Below are 25883 nucleotides of genomic sequence, written 5' to 3' on the forward strand. Positions count from 1 at the left end.
CATGTCACTGAGGCAGAAGCTAAGAGTGTACATTTTGATCTACACGTGTGATGCAGAGAAAGAGACTGGGAGTTTGTGGGCCTCTGAAACCTCAAAGTCCGTCCATCCCTACTGACACATTTTCTCCTCTAACAAGGCCACACCTCTTAATCCTTCCCAAACAGTTCCACCAAGTGGCAACCAAATATTTAAATATATTAGTCTATGGTAGTCATTCTCACTCAAACCACCATTCTTCTCCTTGGCCCCCATAGGCTTGTGGCCATATCATAATGCAAAATGTGTTTAGTGCAACTTAAGTGATTTGTGTATACTTTTATATGATTGACAGACTTTGTTTTTAACCACTAGTAACTTTTTATGTGATCCAATCATTTGCTGTCAAGCTGCATTTACTTATTTAAAAGAAAAATATTTTGATAGATGATCTTACTATATAGCTCAAGCTGGCTCTGGACTTTCTATCATTCTACTTTAGTCCCCTGGGTGCTGGGATTATAGGAGCTAAAGCTGCTTCTAAAATGCCACTGGTAGCTCTTTGGTCTTGCCTTTTACCAACTTTAGCAGCTGTGTGCCCATCAGGCACTCGCTGTACTAGTTAGATACAGTTACTTAAACAGCCATAGAAAATGAGAACATTAGATGACTTTTGGCCTCTCCTCCTATTGAGTTTGCCTTTACTGCACAGGATGGTGAAACCTGTATTTGATTATTTTCTTCCTACTGTGTGCCATAAGTGACATACACAGCCCTGAAATAGGACTTCATTGCTTTTCCTGGAGAAAACAATATCACGAATTTTACTGAATGCTCAATATTCTTGACATTTTTTACTGAGTTTGCCTGAGACAGTCACTATGGAAATCAGTGTGGCAGTTCCTCAGGAAGATGGGAATTGATCTGCCTCGGATCTATCTATGCCACTCTTGGGGATGTGCCCAAGGGATGCTTTATTCGCTCACACGGACACTTTCTCTACCATGTTCATTGCTGCTCCATTCATTATGGCCAAAGATTAGCTATGGCCTTGATGTTCCTCAATGGAAGAAATGGATAAAAAAAAGTGTTACATTTACAGAGTGAAGTATTACTCTGTTATTAAAAAAAATGACACCATGAAATTTGCATGCAAATGGATGGAATGAGAGAAAAATCATCCCAAGTGAGGTATCCCAGATTCAGAAAGACAAATATGGTATGTATTCACTTATATGTGTTAAGTCAATGACTTAGCTGTTAAGTCAATAATAACCAAAGTAATAATTTATAGAACCACAGAGTGTAGTTATAAAGGACTAAAGAATATAGGCAGATCTTGTTAGGAAAGGAAAATAGAAAAGATAACATGTAATTATAATTATGGATGGATGGGGGTGGAATAGAAGGATCAAGTAGGGAGGGGAGAGGGGTTGTGGGAAGAATACAGGTAGAAACAGCTAAAATTTAGGGGCATTTGAAGGGTAATGGGAACAATTTAATAGAAACTTCCTAAAATGTATACATATGAGAAGGCAATCTAAATGAAACTGCCAAATAATGGGGGAGAGAGAGCCACAACTGCCATGCCTTGTCACTAAATAAAGTTTCCAGTACTGGGAATGGATTACATCTATTTGAGCTGTTGGCCAAAGGGGTCTCATGGGAACTCCCAAACAAGCCAGGCTGTTGCCAAGACGATAAGTTTCTCTTGATAAACTGACAGCGAGGCCTCATTGCTGAAGACAACACCCACACAACTCATTGAACATGGAGAAGTCAAGCTGGTGCCTATGTAGAGTCTTCAGCCCTATGTTCTAGTGTCCCTGGTACAGGAGCATACTCCACATGCTACCAAAACCGAAACATAAACACCAAGCCAGCCCCAAATCCTTTAATCTACAATGGCGTCCTATCTGCAAGATATGCTAGTGCAACGGTGGTGTAAAGACTGGAAGTAACTAACCAACAACTGATTTGACTCAAGGCCCACCCATGAGATGGAACTCATACCTGACGCTGCTAGGGCGACCAAGAACCAGAGACTAGACAGCCCAGGAACCCAGGGTAAATCCAAATACTAATGGTCTAAAAAACACTCCCCCCCCCCCCCCCCCGCAAATCCCTGTAGTGATACAACGACTCTACTGATATTCTGCTGCATTCATAGATCAATTTCTTGTTCAGCCATCATCAAAGATGCTTCCTCCTGCAGCAGATGGGAATAACTAGAGACCCACTGCCAGACATTATGTGGAGAGTAAGAGACTTTGGAACACTCAGCTCTAAATGGGATGTCTCCATCAAATCCTTCCCCCTCAGAGCTCAGAGAACCCTGCAGAAGGGGAGGCAGAGGGGATGGAAAATACCAAGAAAACAGGGCCTTCTCAATCAACATGAGCAAAGCCCATAAGAACTCACAGAGACTGAAGCAGCATGCACAGGTCTGCACCAGCTCCTCTGTGAACATACTATGGCTTCCAGTTTAGTGTTTTTATGGAATTCCTGAGTGTGAAAACAAGTGGGTGTCTTATTTTTGTTCCTTTTCTTGGGATCTTTTCCTTCTGTTGGTTTTTCCTATCCAATGTCGATGGATAGCTTTTGTTTTATATTAATATTATCTCTTAGAAGCCTGTTCTTTTCTAATGAGAGACAGAAAGGGAGTGAATCTGGATGGGAGGGGAGAGAAGAGGAGGAACCGGGAGGAGTAGAGGGAGGGGAAATCATAATCAGGATATATATGTGAGAAAAGAATCTATTTGCAATAAAAGGAAAAAAAGAAAAGCAAAGGTCCCAGTATAAAAGACAAGTAGAGTGGAGAAGTGTGCCTGCCTTCTCTTCTGCCCCACTGCTGTGCTGGGCATTTTATCCCCCTTTTATTGTTAATTTTCAGCACACACCTTCTGGTATTTTTCATTAAATTTCTTTATTTGTGTGCATATGTGTGTGTGTGAAGACACACATGCCATGGTATATGTGTGGAGGTCAGAGGACAACTTTCAGGATTCTGTTCTCTTCTTCTGCCATGTGGGCCCTGGGGATTGAACCGGCATCGTTAGGCTTGGCAGCAAATGCCTTAACCTGCCAAGCCACCCCTCCAGCTGAAGTCTCTCTTTTAACACCATCATCACTATCAATCCACATGCTTTAGACAATAACTTACTCACAAAGGAAAGACACCACCAACTTTATTAATAACCAACATTTTTATTAGAGCAGTTACAGTTGTGGAAACTGTACATTATACATTTTGGTTTCAAGGATTATAAATTAAGGAACTCACTGGTAGGGAGTTCTTTTTCACAGCAAGAAACTTGAAATAAACAAAGTCATGTTTTATTAAGTACATTGGCAGACTTCATGTGCTGTCCAAAATGTAGAGTACAGTATAACAACCTATTAGAAAGATCCTTCATGGAAAATACAGCTGTGCACATTTTAGAAAAATACCCACAATTTGAGCTTTGTTTTAAAAAAGCTTATAAATCATATATATATTTATAAATGGAGCCAACATGCTCACTTTATAAACATCCTTTAGTCCTCTGTTGCCCATTCTTTTCAAAGCATTCATTACACATTTAAATAAACACTTAATAAGATTAAATATTCTATTTTCTTTAAAAAAAAATCCGCCTTCCCAGCATACGGAGCTACAGGGGTAGGAAGGGGTGGGGATAATGTGGAGACTGACATAGGGACTCAGTTTGTTCTTGAGTAAAAATGGACTTTCTAAATTTAAAAGTCAAAGCAAAATGTAAAAAATAAATATACAAGTTGTAATTTTATTTTCACCTGCTCTCTTTCTGCCTTCTTTAACCCGTCTTGGTCACACCCAGGAATTACTTACTCTATTGCACTTGTGCAAAAAAATCGCCACTGGGTCACTACCCTGCAAGTGATGAAGCATGCAGCCCACACCTGTGCTGACCTGGAGTTACACACACCGTCTCTTCCACACTAAAGAGGCAGCTGGGCGCGGAGAGACTCGGCTAACACCATGGCTAACACCATGACATCATGGCTGACACCATGACATCATGGCTGACACCATGACATCATGGCTAGCATCCATGTTTGATGAAGAGATCCCCCTCCACAAGGTAACACCCTCGAGAGACTCAGACATACCTTTTTCCTCCCCTGATTTCTTTTTAAATAATTATTTTTTATAAAGATCATATAGTTTCTCTAGGTAAGCATGCTTCTGAGTAAATTATATAATAGAAAAAAATCAATGTCAGAACAAAACAGGACAGTAAAAGACAAATATTTAAAACAAAACCGTCTATGTCTTTTAAAGTTTAAAAGAAGATTACAAAACAACTTTGAAAAGTGTGGAGGGCAGAGAATCGAGGAGCAGCGACTTAAGGAAGCTTCTATCTACCCGAATGCATTCAACCAAAATTTGAGGGTGGGGAGGGGCAGGGCGGAGAAAGAGAAGGGTGGCTATTAATAGGCTCTTGCTTAACTTTCATAGGAATTAACATAGCCACTGACAACATTTTATTTGGTTGTAACGTACGTCAGCAATGAAACCGAACCCTTAACCACTGATGACTGCAATCCATGCAACGTTTTGACTACACTCCTTAGTATCCTGTTGTCTTTCAGCTTTTAAAATTAAGCACCTCCTGAGTGCATCCACAACTCACCTCAGTGATGTTAAAAATATTTAAAATTAAATTATGTCTTTGGAAGGTATAGTACCTTCAGATGACTACATTTTTAATAAATAGCCTTTGATGGGTTTAGAAAGAATAAACAACATGAAAGTGATGTATTGCTATTAAAATAAACACTATGTTTCTCCTTTTTAACTAGTCTTTTGTTGCTGCTCTTCCTTGAGATGGAACCTGTGTGTTTTCATCCAGCCAGGGCTGCAGGTGGAAGATGATTGTGCATCATATTTAAATAAACAGCGAAAATGAGCAGGGTCGTGCACAAGCAAAGGAAACGTTCCCTCCCAGAACATTCCAGGAGATGTCACAGCAGCAGGTCACCGCAGAAGACTGCTGAGTGACGCCGCTACCTACTTCTTCTAATGAGATAGGAGTGAAGGCTGAAACCGTGCCCACCGCAACACAATCCTCAGACGGCATTCCTTGGGCGGTCTTCTCTCCCCAGCTCCCTACTAAAAACGTCAGACGGTAAAATAGTAAGGCAGCTGTTGACTTCCATCAAAAAAAAAAAAAAAATTGCAGGTCCATACATTTCCAGTTTAGTCACACTCTGCTAGGACAGATGGAGTAGCCAATGCCAAGAACTTCGCCGGATGGGGCTGCTTCAGCAGATTTTAAAAAAGAATCGTTATTAAGCTTTGCTCTCCAACAGGGCTGTGTGCTTCAGCTCCCAGAGGACCCCAAAAGACACAAAGAACTCCTGGGGGACCTGAACAGTTCCTCTGGCTGAATTTTCCAAGTTTCATCTCTCTCGTGATCCCATCCCAATTCCAAGCCTCCTTGCCTGAGTCTGACTGGGGTGTGCCGTTTAAAGGGCTGAGGACACCATGGCAGAAGTGTGGGCTAACTCCACTAGTTGTCATGATTTCACTGAGGGGTCAAAACAGGTATAGCATTAAATAATCATACTGAGTCAGGCACAGCCAACGTTAAAGTGAAAGCAATGCCATTGATTAAAAAAAAATTGTAAATCGGAATCGGAGGAAATAATGTTACTGTAATTTTGTATAGACATTAAGGCTACGCTTACCTTTCCTCATTCCAATCAAGTCAGAAAGTGAACAAAAAGAATGGCCAACCCGATATTCAACAGCATGACCAGGACAATCATGACCGAATTAGGGCCCTGAAGGAGAAAAACAGAACAAAACAAGCACAATGTTTCCATGTCAGTAGGGGCTGCTTTACACAAATCATCCCCAGAACCAATGACCAGAAATACAAGCTGACACACATGGCCGAAGGAACTAAGCCACGAGACATAACAGCCCTTCCAAAGGGTGTGAGCTAAAAACTACTGCTACGTTTGGATGGAGTCACTGTTCAGCTTCCACTTAAAATTCACCTAGATTTGAATTAAGTTAAAAAATGTTTTCAAGCTGGGGGTGGTGGCCCACACCTTTAATCTTAGCGCTCTGGAGGCAGAGGCAGGAAGAGGTCTGTGAGTTCTAAGTCAGTCTGGTCTACACAGTGAGTTCTAGACTAGCAAGGCTACATAATGAGACCCCATCTCAGAAATGTCTTTCTCTGCAATAGTTTACTGTTTTCACCTCACGCAACTGGTGGCCTCATTTGGGAAAGGTCACTGGAAAGGAGTTGGGAGCTCGTGGGACTCAGATGCATAGCTGTCCTTGGGGTGTGGCAGATGCAGAAGAGAAGGGCAGTCCCTCATCAAGGCAGTTGGAAAATAAGAATAAAATTGGAAGAATTTATTCCTCCAAGGAAAAGTTCAGGAAAAGACTCAGTGAGGTGTTTTCACTTTTATAGGTCTTGTGTATCCTGGACTGGCCTTGAATTGAGGATCCTCCTACTGTGCTGGGATATAGGTGTATATCACCATACCTGGTTTATGAGGTGCTGGGGACTGAACCCACAACTTTGTACATGCTAGGGAAATACTCTACCAAATGAGGTACAGGCTCAGCCCTCAGTGAGGCTTTCTTAACTCTTGCTTTTTTTCAGGGTCTCCTTCTGGGCCCTCCTCCTCCCTCCTTTAAAAACCACAAATGGGAAGTTGAATACTTCAACCTCCAGAATTTATTTTTCCAGGTCTGACTTTTTGTTTTTAGACTGAAAATCAAACCACTGTAGAATCACATATATTTAACCTAACAGTAAAATCCTATCTCTGTAAATATTGCTAGAATAAGTACCAGCCAACCCAAGGCCACCAAGCATCTATTTGTTTAAATGAAGTTTGTATGATCTAGCTATTCAGGTCTGGTGGTACCTGAAGAATCTGCCTTTATCAGAAGTATAAGATCTTGGTATTTTTATTACTATTATTAGTAAAATAGCATTAATTCTTATATAGTAGTGTTCTAGACTGCTTTTATGTTGTAGTTAAATTAACCAGCTTTTGAAAAATTTATTTTTATGTGTATGACTATTTTGCTTGAATGTATGTATGTGCTTTTGGGGGTCTCTGTAAACACCATGACCTACAGGTGTTGATTTATGAGAGGCAAAAAGGTAGTCTGGTGCAATATGATTCAGTAGCTGTTGTTGGTTCAAACTTTGAGAGTCTGACCTTGAGTAGTTTATTTTAGGACTATTTAAACAGCACAATTTGGAAAAAAGTTTCCTGGTGCTAATTAACTCAATCTCATATGCACAACAAAGCTTAAGACTTAACCACATTGAAACTCTTTGTACAACCGATGTTTTCCATAAAAGATGAGTTCAACAGATTAACTGAGAAAAAAAGACCCAAGATAAGGGTCTGGGGGAGGATCCAGTGTGGTCTCAGCCACACAAGATAGTGCAAAGGTAACCAGGCTGTCAGCCACATCCACTCTCAGCCTCCTGGACAGAAAACAGGTTATACATCTCTCCATTTAAGGAGACCACCTTGTGTGTTTAACATTCCTGAGTCCCCCAGTGCTTATCTGTGACTATAAGGACCATTGTGTCACCTACATGTGTCCATGTGTGTGCTTGGTCTGTAGATACCAGAAGGGGGCACTGGATCGACTGGTGTTACAAGTGGTTCTGCACTTCTATGTGGGCGCTAATACCCGAACCTGGGTGCTCTGCAAGAGCAGCATGTGCTCTTAACTGCTGAACCATCTCTCTAGTCAACATTAATTGTTCTAATTAAGTTTACACAAAAGGAAGCAGTTACACTGAGTACCACACAAGTCTGTGCTGAAACAAGGTGACAGGGGGCATCCAATGTGCCTTCTCTGGTGACAGGACTGAAGAGTGAGGAAGTCTGGTCAAGTGTTCATCTTCCAGGCTGGAGCTTAGCTTAGGTCACCTACCACTGACTGAAGGACGTCCCTGCCCTGTGTTCACGGGCCACGGCTCTCTGGTGGAGGTCAGGGTGCTCTGTGTGTTCTCTGTCGTAACACTTGTCACATTTTATTGCCATCTGTTCTTACACTGTCACTTTCCCACCTAGACTCAGCTCCACAGTCTCAAGGGCTTTGGCTTTGTCCTCCCTGTGTCCCCAGTGCTGACTCTTGGGGTGTCCAGTTCCTCCACGCAGCCAGTGCTGAAGGAGAAGCCTCCCATGTCTAGCACTTCTCTAGGTGCTGGTGGTCTGGATGCTGAACAAAACAGGTGACGTCACTGCATTGAAGAACACATGAACTGTCGGGAAAGCGGGGTGTGGGGACTGAAGACAGGGCCTTCTGGGGGAGGGACCACGAGAAGAAGCCACCCCCCACTTCTTAAGCCCCAAGCAGATGGAAGAAAAAACAGGTTTTAAATGCCAGGCAATAGACTAAGCATCTCTAAGTAGATTATCACTTAGTTTTATTTATCCTTCACACGAGATTATTAGTTCCATTCTAGAGGGCTCCAGGAGGATAAGTGCATTAGAATATTTACAGACTATTTACAAATCAAGGTTCTTTCGAGCCAGAATTAAATGCCAGCCTGTTCACTTGGGTGCTTTGGGCTCTGTTCTCTAACGCGGCTAAAGCTCAGACCTTAGTTTAAAAACCACTTCTAATGAAGTTCTCCAAGGCAACATTTTCATCTATCGCCTGTAATTCCCAGAGAAACAAAATCTTCCTAACTTCCGGCTACTCAACTAATAGGTGAGCCGGGCATGATGGTTCGTGCTTGCAATCCTAGTAGTCTGCAGGCCGGCACAGGAGAAACGCCATCAGTTCAAGGCTAGGCTGGGCTACAGAGTGAGGCTCACTGCAATAAATGGTGAGTTCTCCTCTATGCAACTGCTCCACCAGGGCAAGCTTAAGACATAGAAACTCTTAGTTCAAAATACTAGAGAACAATTTTCACTATCCCATCTGAGCATAGAGAGTATGGAAATGTTAGGGCTACGGTATGCTTTGATTAGACTGTATTCTCAAGTGTGCAGACGATTTGGAGTTGCTTCAATTTCAGACTCGTAGATTTAATTCCTTTCACAGATAACGGGTGCACGAAGCATGGAACAAAACTGTATGGAGTTCAGGGTCTGAAGAGGACCCAGGACAAAGAGAATCACAGGGGGTCCTTTGAAACCGACATCAAAAACTGATGCCAGGGCTGCATGTGTAATGCCGTGGCAGAATACCTACCTAGCATGTAGGAAGGCCTTGGGCTCGGTCCCAGTAAAAGGAAAAACAAAACAAAACAAATGTAAGCTCTGTGTGAATCTCTAACTCTCATTCCATAAACCCTGGTAAGGTGCTGTCTGTGAGAGTTTATGTGAACTCTTTTGACCTGATTCGTATTCTGGGTTTGTAGATTGTCTTGGGTTGAATTTAGCAACTTATTTACTCTCTTTCTTTGAAGGTTTGGCCCACATCTCATTGTACTTGTAATCTGGTCAATGAATAATGAATGAATGCTTTTTCCAGAATGAAAAATACATACATATGTATTTCCTACTGAACACACACATCTATTTATCCTGTATACACACTAATACACATTTTTAGCCTACCAGCGTAGCACCTTTTAGGGAGCCATTAAAAGATGACCCAGGGAAGATGAGTGTAGACCAGCATCGGGAGGCTCCAGCAGCAGCCAGGTGAAAAGGAAAATCTGGGATTCTATGTTTAAGTGGTAGGTACCAAGCTGTGACTTTGGTTCTCTTCAGACACCTTAGGCAGGCCACTGGGTGAAAAGCTTTATGGTGAAGTCCCATAAATACGACTGTGGTGGCCAGTGGTGGCTTAAAATAGCAAAATGAAGAAAAGCTTAGTCCTGTTTGTCCAGACTGACTGGGACAGGTGTGACAGGGAGCAGCAGCAGGGCAGATGCTAAGTACGGATCAGAAGAAGCCTTCAGGCCGTTAGAAAAATAAAACAGAGGGTTTCAAACTATGAGAAGATACCCAGCTCAAGTTGACCCTGAAGGGGCCACCAGTTTCTCCTGGAGGGCTGTAATCCCTGCAGGAGCCTACCCCCTACCTCTTATGTTTGTTAAGTAATTAATTTCCTCTAAGTGTTCGTCTGTGTCCCACGAGATTGTCTACATTTTCCAGATCCATATCCAGGGTGAACATGAAGAAATGGAATGTATTGAACCATTTATGAACTATTTATACTTCAACCAGTCTGTCGTTGATAATGATAATAATAAGGCCCTTTGAGCATTTACTCTACTCAGTACTGCATTAAGAACATAACAATTTCTCCAGCTGCTCACAAGGAGTACCGGCTGATTTATTATGGGCATCCTCTGCATGCCTGTGTTTGTGTGGATATTTCTATGAATTTTAAACTATTCATTATAAGCTCTGAACTTGCACAGTGCTCTTGATTTCTCAGAAGAGTAGGCAGCACTCCACTGTTTCAATGGCCATTCACCGACTACTCTAATGGTGATGTGTCACACTTCCTAACTCCAGGGAAGAGGGCTGGCATTAGCAATGGAAGGCAGCTTCCTGCTGCTATTAGGAAGGCAGCATTTTCACATGGAGGGCCAAGTCAATCCTGCCTTCCAGGTCTAGATGACCATTCACAGGGCAGTCTGAAGTTCAAGAGAGATGCAGGGCTGCTGAGGTCATCTCATACATATGTAGCCTGGGTTTTGATCAGTGGACCTGAGCTGGAAGTTGCTTAGCTTCCTTCAAGAACCAGCAGGTTCTATGCATTGGTAAAACCTATGCTTTTTCTAAATAAATTACAGTGGTAGTGAGTTTACAAACACACAGTACTACTATAGGGAACAGCAGTATTTCTTTCCCCTATCACTGACTGATGGGGGCATGCTGGGCACACGCTTCACTGTGGCATTTGGGAAATTAAATGCCCTACCAGACAGGCAAAATGTGATGTTGATGGAATGGCACTGTTCAGATTTGCCCCTTGTTAACCAGGCAAATGGAATATCCAGGAAACCTTCTTCATAAATATTCACGTTGAATGTCTGAGAAGTAGTTGTTTCATGTAATGAGTCAATAGTGGTAGAATCAGAATAACAGATAATGAGCTGTATCATTGTTCAAACATTTTAAAAAACAAATGCTTACTCAATACTCAAATGTCTTATGTTGGTCTGTCTTAAAAGCCATTTATTTCCACAGAAGTTGGCTCTCAAGAAGTTATTAGTCTAGTTGGATCTGATTAATTTATATTTAGCTAATGAAAAAGTGAAGAATGAAAAAATAACCAGTATTACATATACATATATTAGCAAAAATTAACATAAATTAATTCAAAAGATGAATGCTAATTGTTTAACCCTATGAATAAATGGAACAAAACTAAGAAACTGATGGCTAGTCTATAATCTATCTACTTCAAACCTTTACATACATGTTTCTGAAACTGCTAGTACCCACAAGTGGCTGTGTCTTACTCCCAGTGTATTTCCCAGTGGACCTGACCGCCTTGAGGCACACAGGACCAAGCTAATATATCAATTTATTTTAAATCAGTTACTTGAAAAAAAATTCTAAAAAAATTCAGATCCCATAAATTCTATAGAACTTGATAAAATCCCAGTTCCATATAGTCCTCACTGAATCAACCTTATGTCAAGAACATGTAGTAGACATTTATCAATAACACGAATTTTACTGGTTAAAAAAAAATCTTACCTGTCCAAGACACATCAACAATGGCTAGCATCAATCAGACAGCTGAGTCTGGGAACATCCACACTCAGAGATGAGTTATAAAGTAATGACATTGTTGTAAAAAGTTCCTTATTTGGGAAGAAAAATATTCTTATTGCAGAGCCTGGTGCATTAACTAAAATATAGACTGCATGTTTATGAGAATTTACAATGGCTGCGAATGATGTTCCTTTGTATAAAAAGCCAAAGGAAGAGTCCAAGTTCCTAGTTGCTAAGCAGAGAGGCGTCGGCTGTGGGTAGTGGCCATGTTTCCCTTCTAGGGGCCACTGAGGAGGTAATTAAGAACTTCACCAAGACATGCTGATAAATGTTTGCTAACCTGTGAGACCATCCTGGGCTGGCCAGGCCTTAGCTCCATCTGGACTGTCTGCAGTTGGTGGCTGAGTAGGCTCAGGATTCCTGCCCAGAGAACTCTTCCCTATGATAAGCTCTAAACATACATGTTCTGCTTGACTCGAACAACCCTGTGGACCCTTGTCAGCCCAGCTGTGGTCAAGATGGAAAACCGCCCACCCCATACCGTTCCCCGAACAAACCCAAGCACAGGGCTCTGGCGAGACTTACTGAATTGGCTTCTTTTTCCGAAGGGCAGGAATCACTGCTTGCTGGATTCTTTGGTATAGCAAGTTCAGACTTCTTGGCTTTAGGCTCAGCTTTGCTTTCTTTGGCAACTGGTTTTGTCCCAGATTGAGAGGGACTCCACTTGTTAGGTGACGGCCTGTGTACCAATGCTGAGGAGGACTGGCTGGCTCCACTCTCATCCTCCCCGTCTTCTGGAGGATGCTGGGGCGTGTTCAGTTTCACATAGTAGCCGTGATACTGAGAGTGCAGCTCCCCGTTGCTGGGGTTGGGGACATGGTGGCGGCCAGAGTACTTGGGCACGGTTGCTCCGAGTTCCTTTGAAGGAGCCTTTGACATCAAGGGCTTATTGACAATGGCTGTCACCTGCTCCTCGGTCATGCTCCTTCTCTCTTGACTGAGTCTGGCCCCTGAGCTGGGGTTCTGTTTCCTCGTGGGCTTTGGGGAGGAGGGCTGGGGAGAGTGACTCTGTTTGGGACTTGCTTCAGGGGACCTGGGGGGTGTCGTGCCTTTGCGATAAAAATGTGGGGATTCCTTTGGTGATGGTGGCTTTTCTGGTACCTTTTCTTCTGGATTTTCTTTAACATCTACCCCCTCCTGAAATCTTTGTTTGATATAATCAGGGCCTGGAAATGAGGAACAGAAAGGAAAGGAAGGCGATAAAAAAAAAAAAGCAAGTTGTAAAGGTTTGTAATCCAGGTGACTACCGTTTTGCTAAGGGAGACCAATGTTCCTCCTCTTAAAAGATATTTATACAGTGTGAGCACCTTTCAATATCCAAGGAAAAGATTGCTGAAAAGATGCTTTCAAGATAAAACTTGTCACTATTTATATTACACTGACATCCATAAAAGACAAAAAACTTTAGACTTCTCCAATATTTCTATCATTTCTTATTGGAAGAACATGGTTGTTTGGTGTAGAGCAGAACTCATGTTGATAGAAATTCTAACCAATAAAATTTATCTACCCCAATTAGGATAATTAAAGCACAGGAAGCACGAACTTGAATAAAGAAATAATCTTATTTTTGTCTGATCAGAAGTTTAAAGAGATCTACACTGTACAGGAAAAGCCTGCTGAGAAGGTATTTTTAACCATTGCTGGAACTTTTTGGTCAGGAACAACTTCTGCCTTTAAGCTGAGCTCTTTAGAATAATGCCCGTGCAGTCCATTCACAACAGGGCCATGTTACCAGCAGTGTCCGTGACATGACGGTCATCTCTGGCTCTATAGTCTCAGGTTCTGTGTTTCAGTTATTAAAAAATATACTTCAGGAACATTTATAACAATTAAAAAAATCAATTTAAAATGATTTTATTTTTGGAAGTAGAGACTAGAGAAAGCACTCAGTAGATAAAGTGCTTGTCAGAAAAGCACGAGGACCTGGGTTAATTCAGGGGTGCTTGTGTGAACCTGCAATCCCAGCACCAGAGGGGCATGATAGACAGGGCGCTCCTGAGACTTGGCTTAGCCTAACTGGCGAGCTCCACGTCCTAGCAAGACCTTGCCCCACAAGAAGGATGGCGTCTGAAGAATGATATGATACTGTCCATTCGCCTCTACATGTGCACACACATCCACACATACCTACACACAGCCACACACTTCAAAAAAAACCACCCGCTCCACTGTTTCTTTATATTGATCAGCTCATAAACTAAGAGGGTGCCTGGCATGAAGGCACAGGCTGTGAGGGCTCACCAACGCCAATGGCCTAGAGATGGGGGCAGCTAGGGAGTCAAGACAGCCCTCAGCTGGGGTGCCTTCCCTCTGGGTGTGTTAGCGAGTGGCCCTTCCCCAAAATCATGTAATGTGCTACCACTCTAAAATCACGAGGTGAAGTCAAAGCCACACTCAGCAGAGTGGCCATTGTCTTGTAAACAGGCAGAAGGCGACACACTTTCAGACGTCATTAAGGGAGAAGCCAGAGCCACTAGCTTGTTCAGAGAGCCAACCAGCTCTTGTCAACACCAACCACTTCATTTCCCTTTTCCTTCCCATGTCCAACCCCGTCTCTCATTCCCAACTAAAGACACACAGAGGGGCTGAAGAACAATTATCCTTAACTGTGAAAACACACTTGCACATTTACACTTTTAATTGCTCTTCCATGGTAGCCTGAGTTAGCAAATTATAGTGATATGGTTGCCCTTTATTTTATAAAGTTCCCCCCCCCTTGAAATGTAAAGCCTCACCCAAGTCATAGGAAGTAGGTATTATCCCCAGTCTACTGATGTGGAAACAGCTCGAACAGCTGAAAAGCCAAGTCACACAGTTACTGGGATCCTTTACGATTAAGCACAATGCCGCATATAAGGCAACAGCTTCTTTCTTCTTTTTAATTTTTTGAGATTATAATTACAACATTTCTCTCCCCTTTCCTTCCCTTCAAACCCTCCCATACACCCCTCTCCACTCTCCTTCAAATTCATGCCTCTATTTTCCACAAATGGTTATTGCATATCTGTATATACTCCTAACTATAACCTGTTAAGTCTGAATAGTGTTACTCATCTGTGTGTTTTCAGGGCTGACGGTTTGGCACTGGACAATCAATTACTGTGCTCTTTCCTGGGAAGGACCACCTCTCCTGCTCCCAGCTCTCCTTAGTTGCTGGCAGCTCTTTGTGGAGGGCTGAGGCCTCCTGGGCTTTCCCTGGTCCAGTTTGGCATGTCTGTTGGTGTCCTCCCTGTTCAGCTCACCTCTGGGTTCACGTTGGTGAGACTTTCTGACAATGTACCCTTGCAGATGGATTTGGCCAGAACACAACAGTTAGTTACCACCTCAACTTCAATTCTCCAGAAGATAAACCCATCTCACAGCCCTCAAGGATCCCCAGACTTGTCAACAATTGAGATTTCCAGTCTGAACCAACAATTTGGTTAAGTATCTTCTTTTCTTTGCTTTTTGAGGCATGGTCTCACTATGTAGCCCTAGCTGGCCTGGAGATCACTATGTAGACCAGGCTGGCCCAGAACCCAGAGATCTGCCTACCTCCTCTTCCTGAGTGCTGGAATTAAATGTGTGCACCACTATGCCTGGTAAGCACTCTTTTTTCTAAGCTGGTGGTTTTAACTCTCCTATAAAAGTGGGAGGGGGAATGAGTTCCTGAATGAAGAAAAGGGGTGACTACCATACAAAAGGCCATGTCTTTGTTTCTGAATTCATCCTTGGTGCTCTGTGCTGGGCACAGCATCTACAGGAAGCAACAGCACAAGAAGTTCCACTCTCCATCAACAGACTCACCCCTGCTTTTGAATTTGTTTATTTTAGTTGCTGAGCATTGAGCCCAGAGCCTCATGCTGTACAGCTGAGCCATACCCACAATACTGGCCCTCTTTTAAAACCATGTAAGTTCACCTGTACTTGTCCTGCATGGAGAAAGCCTTTATAATTCTACTGCAGAGGCATGTTCACAGTCCTTCCCCCTCTGTGATCTCTGCTCTGAGCCAGCCCGAGTGTGGCATACCATCTGCTTTCCCCCTGCCACCCCTCCATCCCTCTACTCAGTGTCATTAGAATTGTTTTTATTTGTGCTTCACTATTACTCAATTTTGTAGCATTCCTGAACATACCATTCTAGGCACCGTAGTGAATGCACAATGCAAAGATAATTATAATAGTCAAGATTCTCGGGGCCAACAGTTCTAATTTAATCTACACAACACTGAACGGATTATACAAATGACTAAGTACTTAGGACTTCAATCCAAGAGATAAGCACAAACTTATGTTTACAAAAAACACTTGCCAATATCTTTATATCAAAATTAAGACCCACTAAAGATTAAATTGAACTTACATATACACACAGGAAAGAGTGGAAGATATAATGGATGCTGCAAAGCATCAGTGACACATTCTAAAAGATGAAAAGAAAACATTAAGAGCCCCGAAACTTTGAGAAGCAAAGGCATCGAAAAGTACATGTTTCCTTTAGAGATGTGAGGGCATGATGCCACCTTTAAGAACTGGGTTTCTCCCGGGGACCACTGATCCACTTTCACTTATCACGGGGAGCTGATCAGAAGTAGACAAGGGAGTTTCCTTGATAGATTCCAGCAAAATGACTCCCTGTGGAGGATGGGGTTGGTGCCAACATCCACAGCTGCAAGAAGCTGTTTATTGGGGAGAAACTTGGCCTGTTTAGTAATGCTGGCCCAAGACTGCACTTAAAGTCATATACTTTAGTATATGTGTGTATACACATACATATACACATATGTGTAAAATAACACTTGAATATGAACATATTTTTAAATGCTTTTTATAAACACTTAAAAACAACAATCCCCCCCCAAAACCTCTACATATGAATTTATACTTATGAATCTTATCAGGAGGCTAAGTTGAGGAAGTTATAATAACTGTGAAACTCAAATCTGGACTACACTGAATGTGACTCCTGACTTAACTCCCAGAAACCAGATGAGTCACTTCTGTCCCCTTCAGAAGCCTGCCATATTGCTTCTTTGGACAGTTGTCTTGTCCTAGGAGTGTTAGGAAAGGTGTGTCTAGCATGGTCTCTTACGACGACTCTAAGACTTTTTGCAGATGTTGAGCTACATCTATCACTTGGGTTGCTGATGTTGCTGAAAACCTGCTGCATTTAGATATTACTAGAATGGTGGAAGTCTATTTGGGCACCAACGTTCAGATTTAAGACTGTCTAGCTTTATGCACAGGAAAATGAGTGTTTAAGGAAAACAGAACTGCAGTCTCAAGCAGTGGTTCCTAGACTTGTGGTCTATCAGATGCACCCCAGAGGTTTCAACTTCATGGGAAGCAGAAATCCAAGTGTAGACATCAAAATTTGCATGTTCCAGGTGATTCTACACACCAGATTAAGTGACTGAAGGCATGCAAAAATTACTGGTGTCAACAGGCCTCAACCTCATGCCTGCTTTACAGGGCTACATCCAAATGGGAAATGGTTCCAACATGGCACAGTCATGTGAGAACTGGCCAAATGTGAGGCTACACAGCTAGATTTTTCGGGAGCAAGATTCAATTCATTTTAAATAAGACAGTTAATGTAATGCAGTGGACAGAGGTTTTTCCTGGACTCTTTTTTCCTTGGAAGGCACATGCTGTGCCTACTACTCATTCTGTGCAGTTATGTGTGGTACAGTGTAATGCCAGCTACATAAAGCTGGTGAGTGGTGGCAGCTCATGATCAGGACTAGCCATTATTGCCAGAGAGGGAAACTATAATAAATGTTGAGAGTCTGGCAGTTGGAATTGGCAGACAGTCATGTTTTTATAGGCAGGATCTATGAATCTTTAAGAGATTTTTATCCCACTGGGGATTCACATTGGGAAAAAGTCACCTGGTCTACAACATTCCACACGTGAACAGCCAGTCTGCCCTGACCGTCACAGAAAGTTAAGTCCTCACAGTTGGCACAAAGGCTCTGAGCAGACACTGGCAGATGGTGGCAGCAGGGACTCCAGTTTGAACTTCGGAAGTGAGCCTTGCTGGGCTGGTCTTGCTGGGCTGCTAGTGGGCAGAAGGAGCACCACTAAGGCTGCCCCAAACAAATGTCTACAAGGGCACTGCCCTGTCAAAAGCTTAGCTGCAGCCACAGGAATCATTCAACAGAAATCAATCATTTTCTCAAGGCTGCCAATGAGGAAAAAAAAATGACCATAGTGAAAGATTCTAAAGAGAGGACACAACTGTTAGAGATAATTTCCCTATTTTCCCTAGGGACCTTCTAGTTCCATCTGTAAGAGCACTACAGTGTCTGTGACCACAGAGTCCTCAGTTGTGAGCTGTGGATGTCTACCCTGGTACCCTGCAAGTGGCTGTCACTCAAGATATGTTTGTGCAACCGAACACACAGGAGTGTGTGGTCAGGATAACCAGAAGGCTCAGGAACCACCACTCACATCTACCAGTCAGCTATTCAGTTTCCCTTCTTCATGGAAAGACAAAAAAGCACTCAGAATTTAAAGTCTGGAAGGTGAGCTCGGAAGTCATCTATTCCTGGATGCTTCTCTTTACTTAACCAAAACAGTACATATTAGTGACTGGTGCAGGCCTTTAGTAATGAATAATACTTTGACTTCTAATTCATGAGAAATGCAAGCATAGTTAACACTTAGTAATGTAGATCACAGGCTTCACTTTTATTGTAAATAACCAGTGGTGCTGTGTGTGTGTGTGTGTGTGTGCTTACACACTTCAACACAGGAAGACAAAACTTGTTGAGGATGTTGCCCAGGGAAGCAGGCTGGCACTCTCCCAAGAGGGCTCAAAGTAATAAATTTACCACAGTCCAAGGTGGTGTTTCAATTTACTTAACTCATTCCCAGACCCACTGATAAATGCAAAAAAAATCTCTGCCTTACTTAATATGACTTGGAATTAAAAATGAGATAAGGGGATTTATGGAAGCAGCTGGGGAGCTGACTCAATGCAGCGCTTGCCACATGAGTACAGGAACCCGAATTTGGATCTCTAGCACCCATGTAAAAAGCTGGGTGTGGTGGCTTATGCCTGTGATCCCAGCAGTGGGAAGGAAAAGACAGGTGGATCCTTGGAGCTTGCTAGTCAGCTAGTCTTGCTAAATTTGTGAGTTCCAGGTTCAGTGAGAGACCCCAACTCAAAAAATCAGGTGGAGAGTGATCGAGGGAGATTAATCTCTAGCCAACATTCACAAACACACGCACACACATTACACTCTCCCACAAAAATCACGACTGAGAGTAACTCAAATAGTGGGAAGAAGAGCCATGCACATATGGTTTCTCAATTGCCCCCTTCTCTAATCTCTTCTACTTCCTGATCATCCTCTTGGCTTAGGAACTTCAATTCCTAGCACACCAAGTGCTTGGAGCAGACTCCCCTTTGTGAAACCCTTAAGACTCATATGCCATACTGTAAGGCCAGCTCATTCATTTACCATGGGCAATGTGAAGGTCACACAAGGTACACGACTTTTATTGCTATCACCCAGTACATGTCACTCCTAAGGGCAGAGCTTCATGACTTCCTGGTCATTGTGAAATCAGGATGAGTAATATGAGATGATGAAATCTCACCAATATGAAATATGAGAATTAACTATGTAACAGCATCAGATGAGCTAGCCTGATGCATCCATTTCCTCTGTCAGGACAATGATGCCAGAAGAGCATACACCTGCCTCTTCGCTATGGTTCCTTACCTTCTGCCCCATGATCAGAAATATCCTTATCAATGTAGCTGCAATAGTTCAAGCTCTGGCCCAGGCTTCTCTAGACAGGATCAGGATGAACTATGCCAGTGTTTACCTCTGTGACTCAATTTTCTTCTATACTTCCTATGCTGATCAATTCTTTCGATGTTTTCATGTACCCAGCCATGCTACAAGGAGCTCCTTAAAACTGTATTATCACTGAGGTCTCTTGACTGATCTCTGTAATACTGTGGCTCATTTTCAAGTTAAGCCTTCAGAGGGCAAAGGTCTTCCCAAATTCTCCACGGGTAAATTACTCTTCTTTCACATTGATTCCAGTTTAGGTTTCTTCATGTGTATGCAACACACATCTAATAGGGTGATGTGGTGGTTAGAATTTAGCCCTTTGAGAACTTAATATCCCTACACAGGTCTGTCTTTATCTTGCAGTTTAATTGATCCATATAATACTAGATTTCTGAACTGAAGCTGTGAGATTTAACCATGATGTAAGTACTGCCAGCTCCTCAAAGTAGGTAATTTGCCATGAAAACGTTCAAAATGTAAGCTACCAGACACCATTCACCCAAGGGCTGCAGCATATGCCTTTCAGACAATGGTGGTATGTGTATCCGAGATGTGTAAATTAAGTGGGCAGGCTGAGAAGTGGTATTAAAAGTCTCTCTGCAGATGCCTATCTGATTTGATCACCCTGTAAATGCAGATCGGGAAGCATGAGCTTGTTCCCTTGAGAAGATCCATAGCCCCAGCACAGAACAGGCCTTCTGTGCAGCTGCTGAAGGAAGTGTTGACTGTGGGTCAAAGGGGACTGTGGTCTCCCGCTTAGCTATGGTCTCCAAGAGGCTCACTGTCCTCTCACACGCCTAGGATGCATTCATTACTGACGAACAACTTGCCTATAGGAATCTGTCTGAACTAAGGAAGGGTGGAATTACATTTTCCCACAATATTTCTTTTCCCTCAAATGCTTTTCCACCACACAAAGGCTTTATAAAGGCATTCAGTCTCGGAAACCGAGATGGCCTTCAGTATCATTTACCTCTTGGTAACACCTAAGAGAAGTCTAGAGGGACCCCGCTCTGCAGCAGGAGTCACAGCAGGGCTGAGAATTAGCATCTGCAGACAACAATGGTAAGTCTGTGTGCTTGCAAAGCAGTTCAAGCCCATGGTCTCCAGAGTGTCTGGCTTCTCCAGATGGTGGCATGGCTGGGAGCGCAGGACAGACCTCCCTCTGCTAGCTGAGCTCTTCCTGTGGGTTTCACACCCCGGAATCGCTAGTCCACCAAGGTTCTTAGATACAAGGAAAGAGGAAGTTTATTCATCAGAGGTCACTTCAAAATATGCAAAAGGTCCCTTTCGTAGTAAAACATACATGTGTATTACTGTCTTAAATCAGACTCACATAAAAGAAGACACCCATTATCACTCTTGAAGAAGTCACCCTGCCAAGATGCTTACGTCTCAGCAACCTAGGGGGACACCTCTCCAGAACAGTCTGCTAAACCTGGCAGTTTACTGTCTTCCTTCTTTTCTCCCACCCTCCTCACTGTCCCCCCTTCCTCTCTGTGGGGACCAGGGGGTGTGTACATGCACATTTGTGCTCATGTGTGTTGAGCCTAGACACTGATATTTTGGTATCTTCTTCAATCCTCACACCTTAGTTTTTGAGACAGGATCTCTCATTGAACCTGGAGCATACTAATTCAGCTGGACTGGCTGGCCAGCAAGCCTCAGGGAGCCTCCTGACTTCTCCACTTATCCTGTAGTATTGCTGAGATTAAAAAAACAAAAACAAATAAACACACATAGATCTTTGAAGGAAAAGATCCAGCCCTGAGTGCTCCCAGGGGCCCTGTACTTGCTAGGCACTAACTACCTAGGTATGGCACAGACCTAGGTAGCTAGCAGACCTCTCCTCTTCCCTTCCTCTTCCATTCCAGCTGTTCTGGTATGGCGGCATCTTCCTTCTTTTGAGACTCACTGATCCTAGTCCTGACTGCTCCGGGGAACCCCTGGCCACACATACCGTGCTGGGTGCTGTGCTAACACCTGGAGGTAGGTTCCCCGTGCCTCTCTTCCCTCTTCCCCTCCAGCTGTCTCCAGTTGGAGGTTATACCCAACCTCCAGGCCTTACTCAGGTCCTGCACCCTGTGCCCAGTTCCAGTCTGGCGAGTTCTCTGCCCACACCCTCTCTAATACCCAGACTGTGTGCTGGCCCATTCTGATCACTCCCACCTGAGCCATCTCAACCCCCAGGCTTGGCCCAGTTACACATCCTGTGTGCTGATCCAGGCTGCTGAGGCCCCCAGACACTAGTCTGCCTGCACCATATCCAGCCTCCAAGCCTGGGTCACGCATCTGTTCATGGATCAAGCATGTAAAGTCTCTGGAACCTGACCAGCCTGCACCATCCCCAACCCACAGGCCTTGCTTAGCTGCATAGCCTGTACAGCCTAGCATGATGCACCACTTCAGGCTCACAAGCAACAAAAGAAGCCCACATGCCCAGGTCACACTGCAAAAATGCAAACAATGTCAAAGACCTGCAGTGGATATCTGCCCCCAAATCTACCAATCTGTTGGAAATGTTCTCCAATGGGAATTACTGAGCTGATGCCCAAGACACAGAATTTTCAACGAACAATCTTAAACTTCATTGAGTCAGTCAAGGAGTTGAAAGACACACAAACAGTTCAATGAACCTAATGAGAGTAACAATAATTGCCGAGTGAAGCCCAAGAAAACACAACATATAGCCAAATGAAATGATCAAGACAATCCAGGATTTAAAATTAATTCAATAAAGAAATAGAAATATTGATGAGGACACAGATGAAAGGAAGATGGAACTGGAAAACTCAACAGCTCAATTAGAAAACTCAGAGGCAAAGACTCCCAAGAGGAACAGCTCAAGTATTGGGATGAGAGGATAAAGAAGAAGATTTAGAACAAACAGGCAAGCAATATGAAAAATAAAAATAAATCACATGAAAGAAACGTGCAGAGACTGTGGGACACCATGAAAAGGCCAAAGTTTCTAATTATAGGCATAGATGAAAGAGAAGAATCTCAGGTCAGTGGCATAGACCAGCTTTTCAACAAAATCACAGACAAGAGTGTCCCCAAATCAAGGAAAGACAAACCCAGTTAGATATAAGAAGTGGAGAGACTCTGGCCAGCTTGAGCATGGCAAGCATGGCTCTGGCAGGCCGTGCCCTTCTCCCCCATCCCCTCTGCCTCGCTAACAGCCCTTAGATCACATCCCTGAAGCTAGCCACCAAGGTCTATTCCCTTATTTGGCCACTTCCTCCTCCTGAGGCTGACTACCAAGGTCCAGCTATCAAAGTGTAGAAGTCTAGCAATCAGAAGGCCCCTTTGGCTCACCCAATGAACATGTCTAATTAAAATTAAACACCTCATCCTAACATGGGGTTTCCCATTTTACCTTTACAAACTGCTATTTCTCTATGGGCCACATCTGCCTCCTCTGTCCAGAGACAGTCCTTTGTCCCTCTGAGACAAACATCCCTGCCCCCTCTCCCTTGTTCCCTTCTCCTCCTCTGCTATCTCTTGTCCTTGTCTCCTATTCCCTGCCCTTCGTCCCTCAGGGGCAAACAAATCTTGGTGCTGAGAACTTGGTCTGGGGGTCCTGAGATGATGCCATTCCTTTCAAAAAGCCCACAGAACACCAACCTGGCAGGACCAGGAAAGAAGCTCCCCACAGCATACCGTGGTCGAAACACTAGACAAACAGAAGGAAGGGTGAGCGCTGAAGGCTGCAAGAGAAGAAGGAGTCACACAGGGAGGGAGATCCTTCAGAGCAATAGCTGGCTTCTCAATGGAGATGCTGAGCATAGAGCAACGACTCCAAGTTCTACAAGAACACAGATGCCAACCTAGACTACTACTCTACCGAGCAGCGCTATCGGGCAGAGCTGAGAGAGAAAAAATCATGATATAAACAGACTAAAGGAATCCATGTCCACCAAACCAGCCGTACAGAGAATACTGGAAGCAATATTTTCAATCGAAGAGAGGAATAAGCGTAGCTAAGAGACTAAAGAAAGAAAACAAGTGAACTAGCAACTATTGAAGCACAAAAGAAACACAAGCCAGGGCTAAGAACACAACCAAACCAGCAAATGAGCAAAATTACCGCAAGCAACACACTTTAAATATTAATGCCCTCAGCCACCCAATCAAAAGACAGGCCAGCTGGGATTAGGAGACAAAATCCATCTTTCTACTGTCTGCAAGAAACTCAGTTTTGAAGACAGGAAGCATCTCAAAGTGAAAGCCTGGGAAAAGGCATCCCAAGCACACAGAACCGGGAAGCAAGCGGGTGTCACTATCCTTATGTCTGACAAATGCCTTCAAATAAAAACTAACTAGAATGTAGTGTCCTTCCTTGTCTCTTCTAATCAAGGGAACAATTAACCAAGAAGACATTACAACCCTGAACATATATGCATCCAATTTCATACAAAGCGTACCACTGGAGCTAAAGACAGACTAACTCTAAGTCAGTTAGTAACAGGTGATTTCAAAACCCCACTTTTATCAACAGACAGGTTAGCTAAATAAACAGAAAACATCAGAATTGAATGCCACTATACATCAAACATATCTACAGAATATTCTGTCCAAGCACCAAAGAATGTACACTCTACTCAACAGCCCATGCAAATGTTTCTAAAATGTATCACCCCGCCTGGGACACAAATCTTAAAAAAGTTCAGGAAAATTCCATGTATCTTTTTGAACTGTAATATAATAAAATTTAGCAAAAGAATCTGTACACAGACTCATGGAGATTAAATGAAAATGAAACCACAGTCCAACTCCAGGACACATTAAGTGCAGTTCTGCAAAGGAAAATTTATACCTCTAAGTGCCCACATTAAAACATCTGAACATGCCCAAGCTGGGAGGAGTGGCACCTGCCTTCAGCCCAAGCTCTCTGGAGACAGGTAGATCTTCCTGAGTTTGAGGTCAGCCTGGTCTACATAGAAAGTTTCAGGTCAGCCAGAGCTATGTAGGGAGATCCTGTCTCACCCCCATTCCCTCCACCAACCCAAGAAAAGAAAAGAACAAGTAAATAACTTAATAATGTAACTCAAGAGTCAGGAAGAATAAGAAAAAAAAATAACTCAAACCCAGTAGACAGGAAAAAAATAACAAAAATCAGAGCAGAAATGAAATAGAATCAATGAAAAACAATACAAAAAAAAAATCAAATCCAAGAGCTGGTCCTTTGAAAAGATGAAACAAGATCGACAGATCTTTAATCCAATTAGCCAAAAAAACAAAAACAAAAACAAAAACCCAATAAAACAAAACAAAAAACAAAAAACAAAAAAAATCCACAAATCCCCCATTAAATTAACAGAATCAGAGATGAACAGGGAAATATTACAGCAGACACCAAAGAAACCAAGAATATTTTATGGACCTATATTCTATTAAGTTTGCAAACCTAAAAGAAACAGATTTATAGATTCACCTGAACTACCAAAGTTACACCAAAAGGAGATCATCAATTTAAACAGACCTGTTACAAAGATGGAGCTCAAAAGAGATAAAAAGCCTTTGGTCTAAAAAAGCCCAGCCAGATGGATTCACAGCAGATTCTACCAGATTTTCAAAGAACAAAATCAACTTGGAAACGGAAAGAGCATTCCCAAACTCCTTCTACAAAAACAGTATCGCTCTGATACCCAAACCAAGTAAAGACCCAACAACAAGAAAGTTACAGGCCAATATCCCTAATAAACAGACTCAAAATTACTCAATAGGATACCTGGAAACAGAATATGGACATACATCAAAAAAATTATATACCATGACTAAGTTGGCTTTATCCCAGAGATACTTCAGCATATAAGTCAATAAAGACAAAAATAAAACAAAATGAAAAACAAAACAAACAAAAAAACCTCACTTCATATGATTATCTCAATAGATGCAAAAAAAAAAAACAAAAACAAAAAAGCCTGACTAAATCGAACATGCCTTCATGATGTGAGTGCCAGAGAGAGTAGAACTCAAGAGGCCACACCTCAATAAACGCTATCAATGACAAACCACACCGTGTCCTCCCAAATGGAGAAAAATCTGCAGCAATCCCACTAAAATGAGGAATAAGACAGTTGTCCATCCTTTCCACTCCTTTTCAATGCAGTACCTAAAACACTAGCAGAAGCAATAAGGTAAGAGAAGCCAACTAAAGGGATACAAATAGGAAAAGAAGTCAAATTAACTCTACTTATAGATTATGTCTTATACATAGACAGTCCAAAGACTTTAGATATGATTGACAATTTCAGTAAAGTGGCAGAATACAAAATCAACTTAAAAAATTATATACTAACAACAAACATACTGAAGAGATGATCTTGGAGACACTCTCATTCACAA

General features: G+C 42.7%; 1 protein-coding gene across 4 annotated transcripts in view; it reads right to left on the bottom strand.

The window, feature by feature from the left end:
* Positions 1 to 3163: 3163 nt before the first annotated feature.
* The window catches only part of Jph1 (junctophilin 1), an 87680-nt gene continuing 64960 nt past the window's right edge, over positions 3164 to 25883 (bottom strand). Inside the window, exons 4-6 of one of the 4 annotated variants that reach the window (XM_006974724.4) lie at positions 12265 to 12905; positions 5689 to 5784; positions 3164 to 5110 (exon numbers count right to left, since the gene is read on the bottom strand). In XM_006974724.4, coding sequence (XP_006974786.1) covers positions 5704 to 5784; positions 12265 to 12905 — 722 coding nt within the window. In that variant the 3' untranslated portion in view covers positions 3164 to 5110; positions 5689 to 5703. Of the gene's footprint in view, positions 5529 to 5688; positions 5785 to 12264; positions 12906 to 25883 lie in introns of all 4 variants that reach the window. The other 3 variants (XM_006974722.3, XM_006974723.4, XM_006974725.3) reach the window with 3 other exon arrangements.

The sequence above is a fragment of the Peromyscus maniculatus genome, chromosome 2 (assembly GCF_049852395.1).
Source record: "Peromyscus maniculatus bairdii isolate BWxNUB_F1_BW_parent chromosome 2, HU_Pman_BW_mat_3.1, whole genome shotgun sequence".
NCBI classification, from domain to species: Eukaryota; Metazoa; Chordata; class Mammalia; order Rodentia; family Cricetidae; genus Peromyscus; species Peromyscus maniculatus.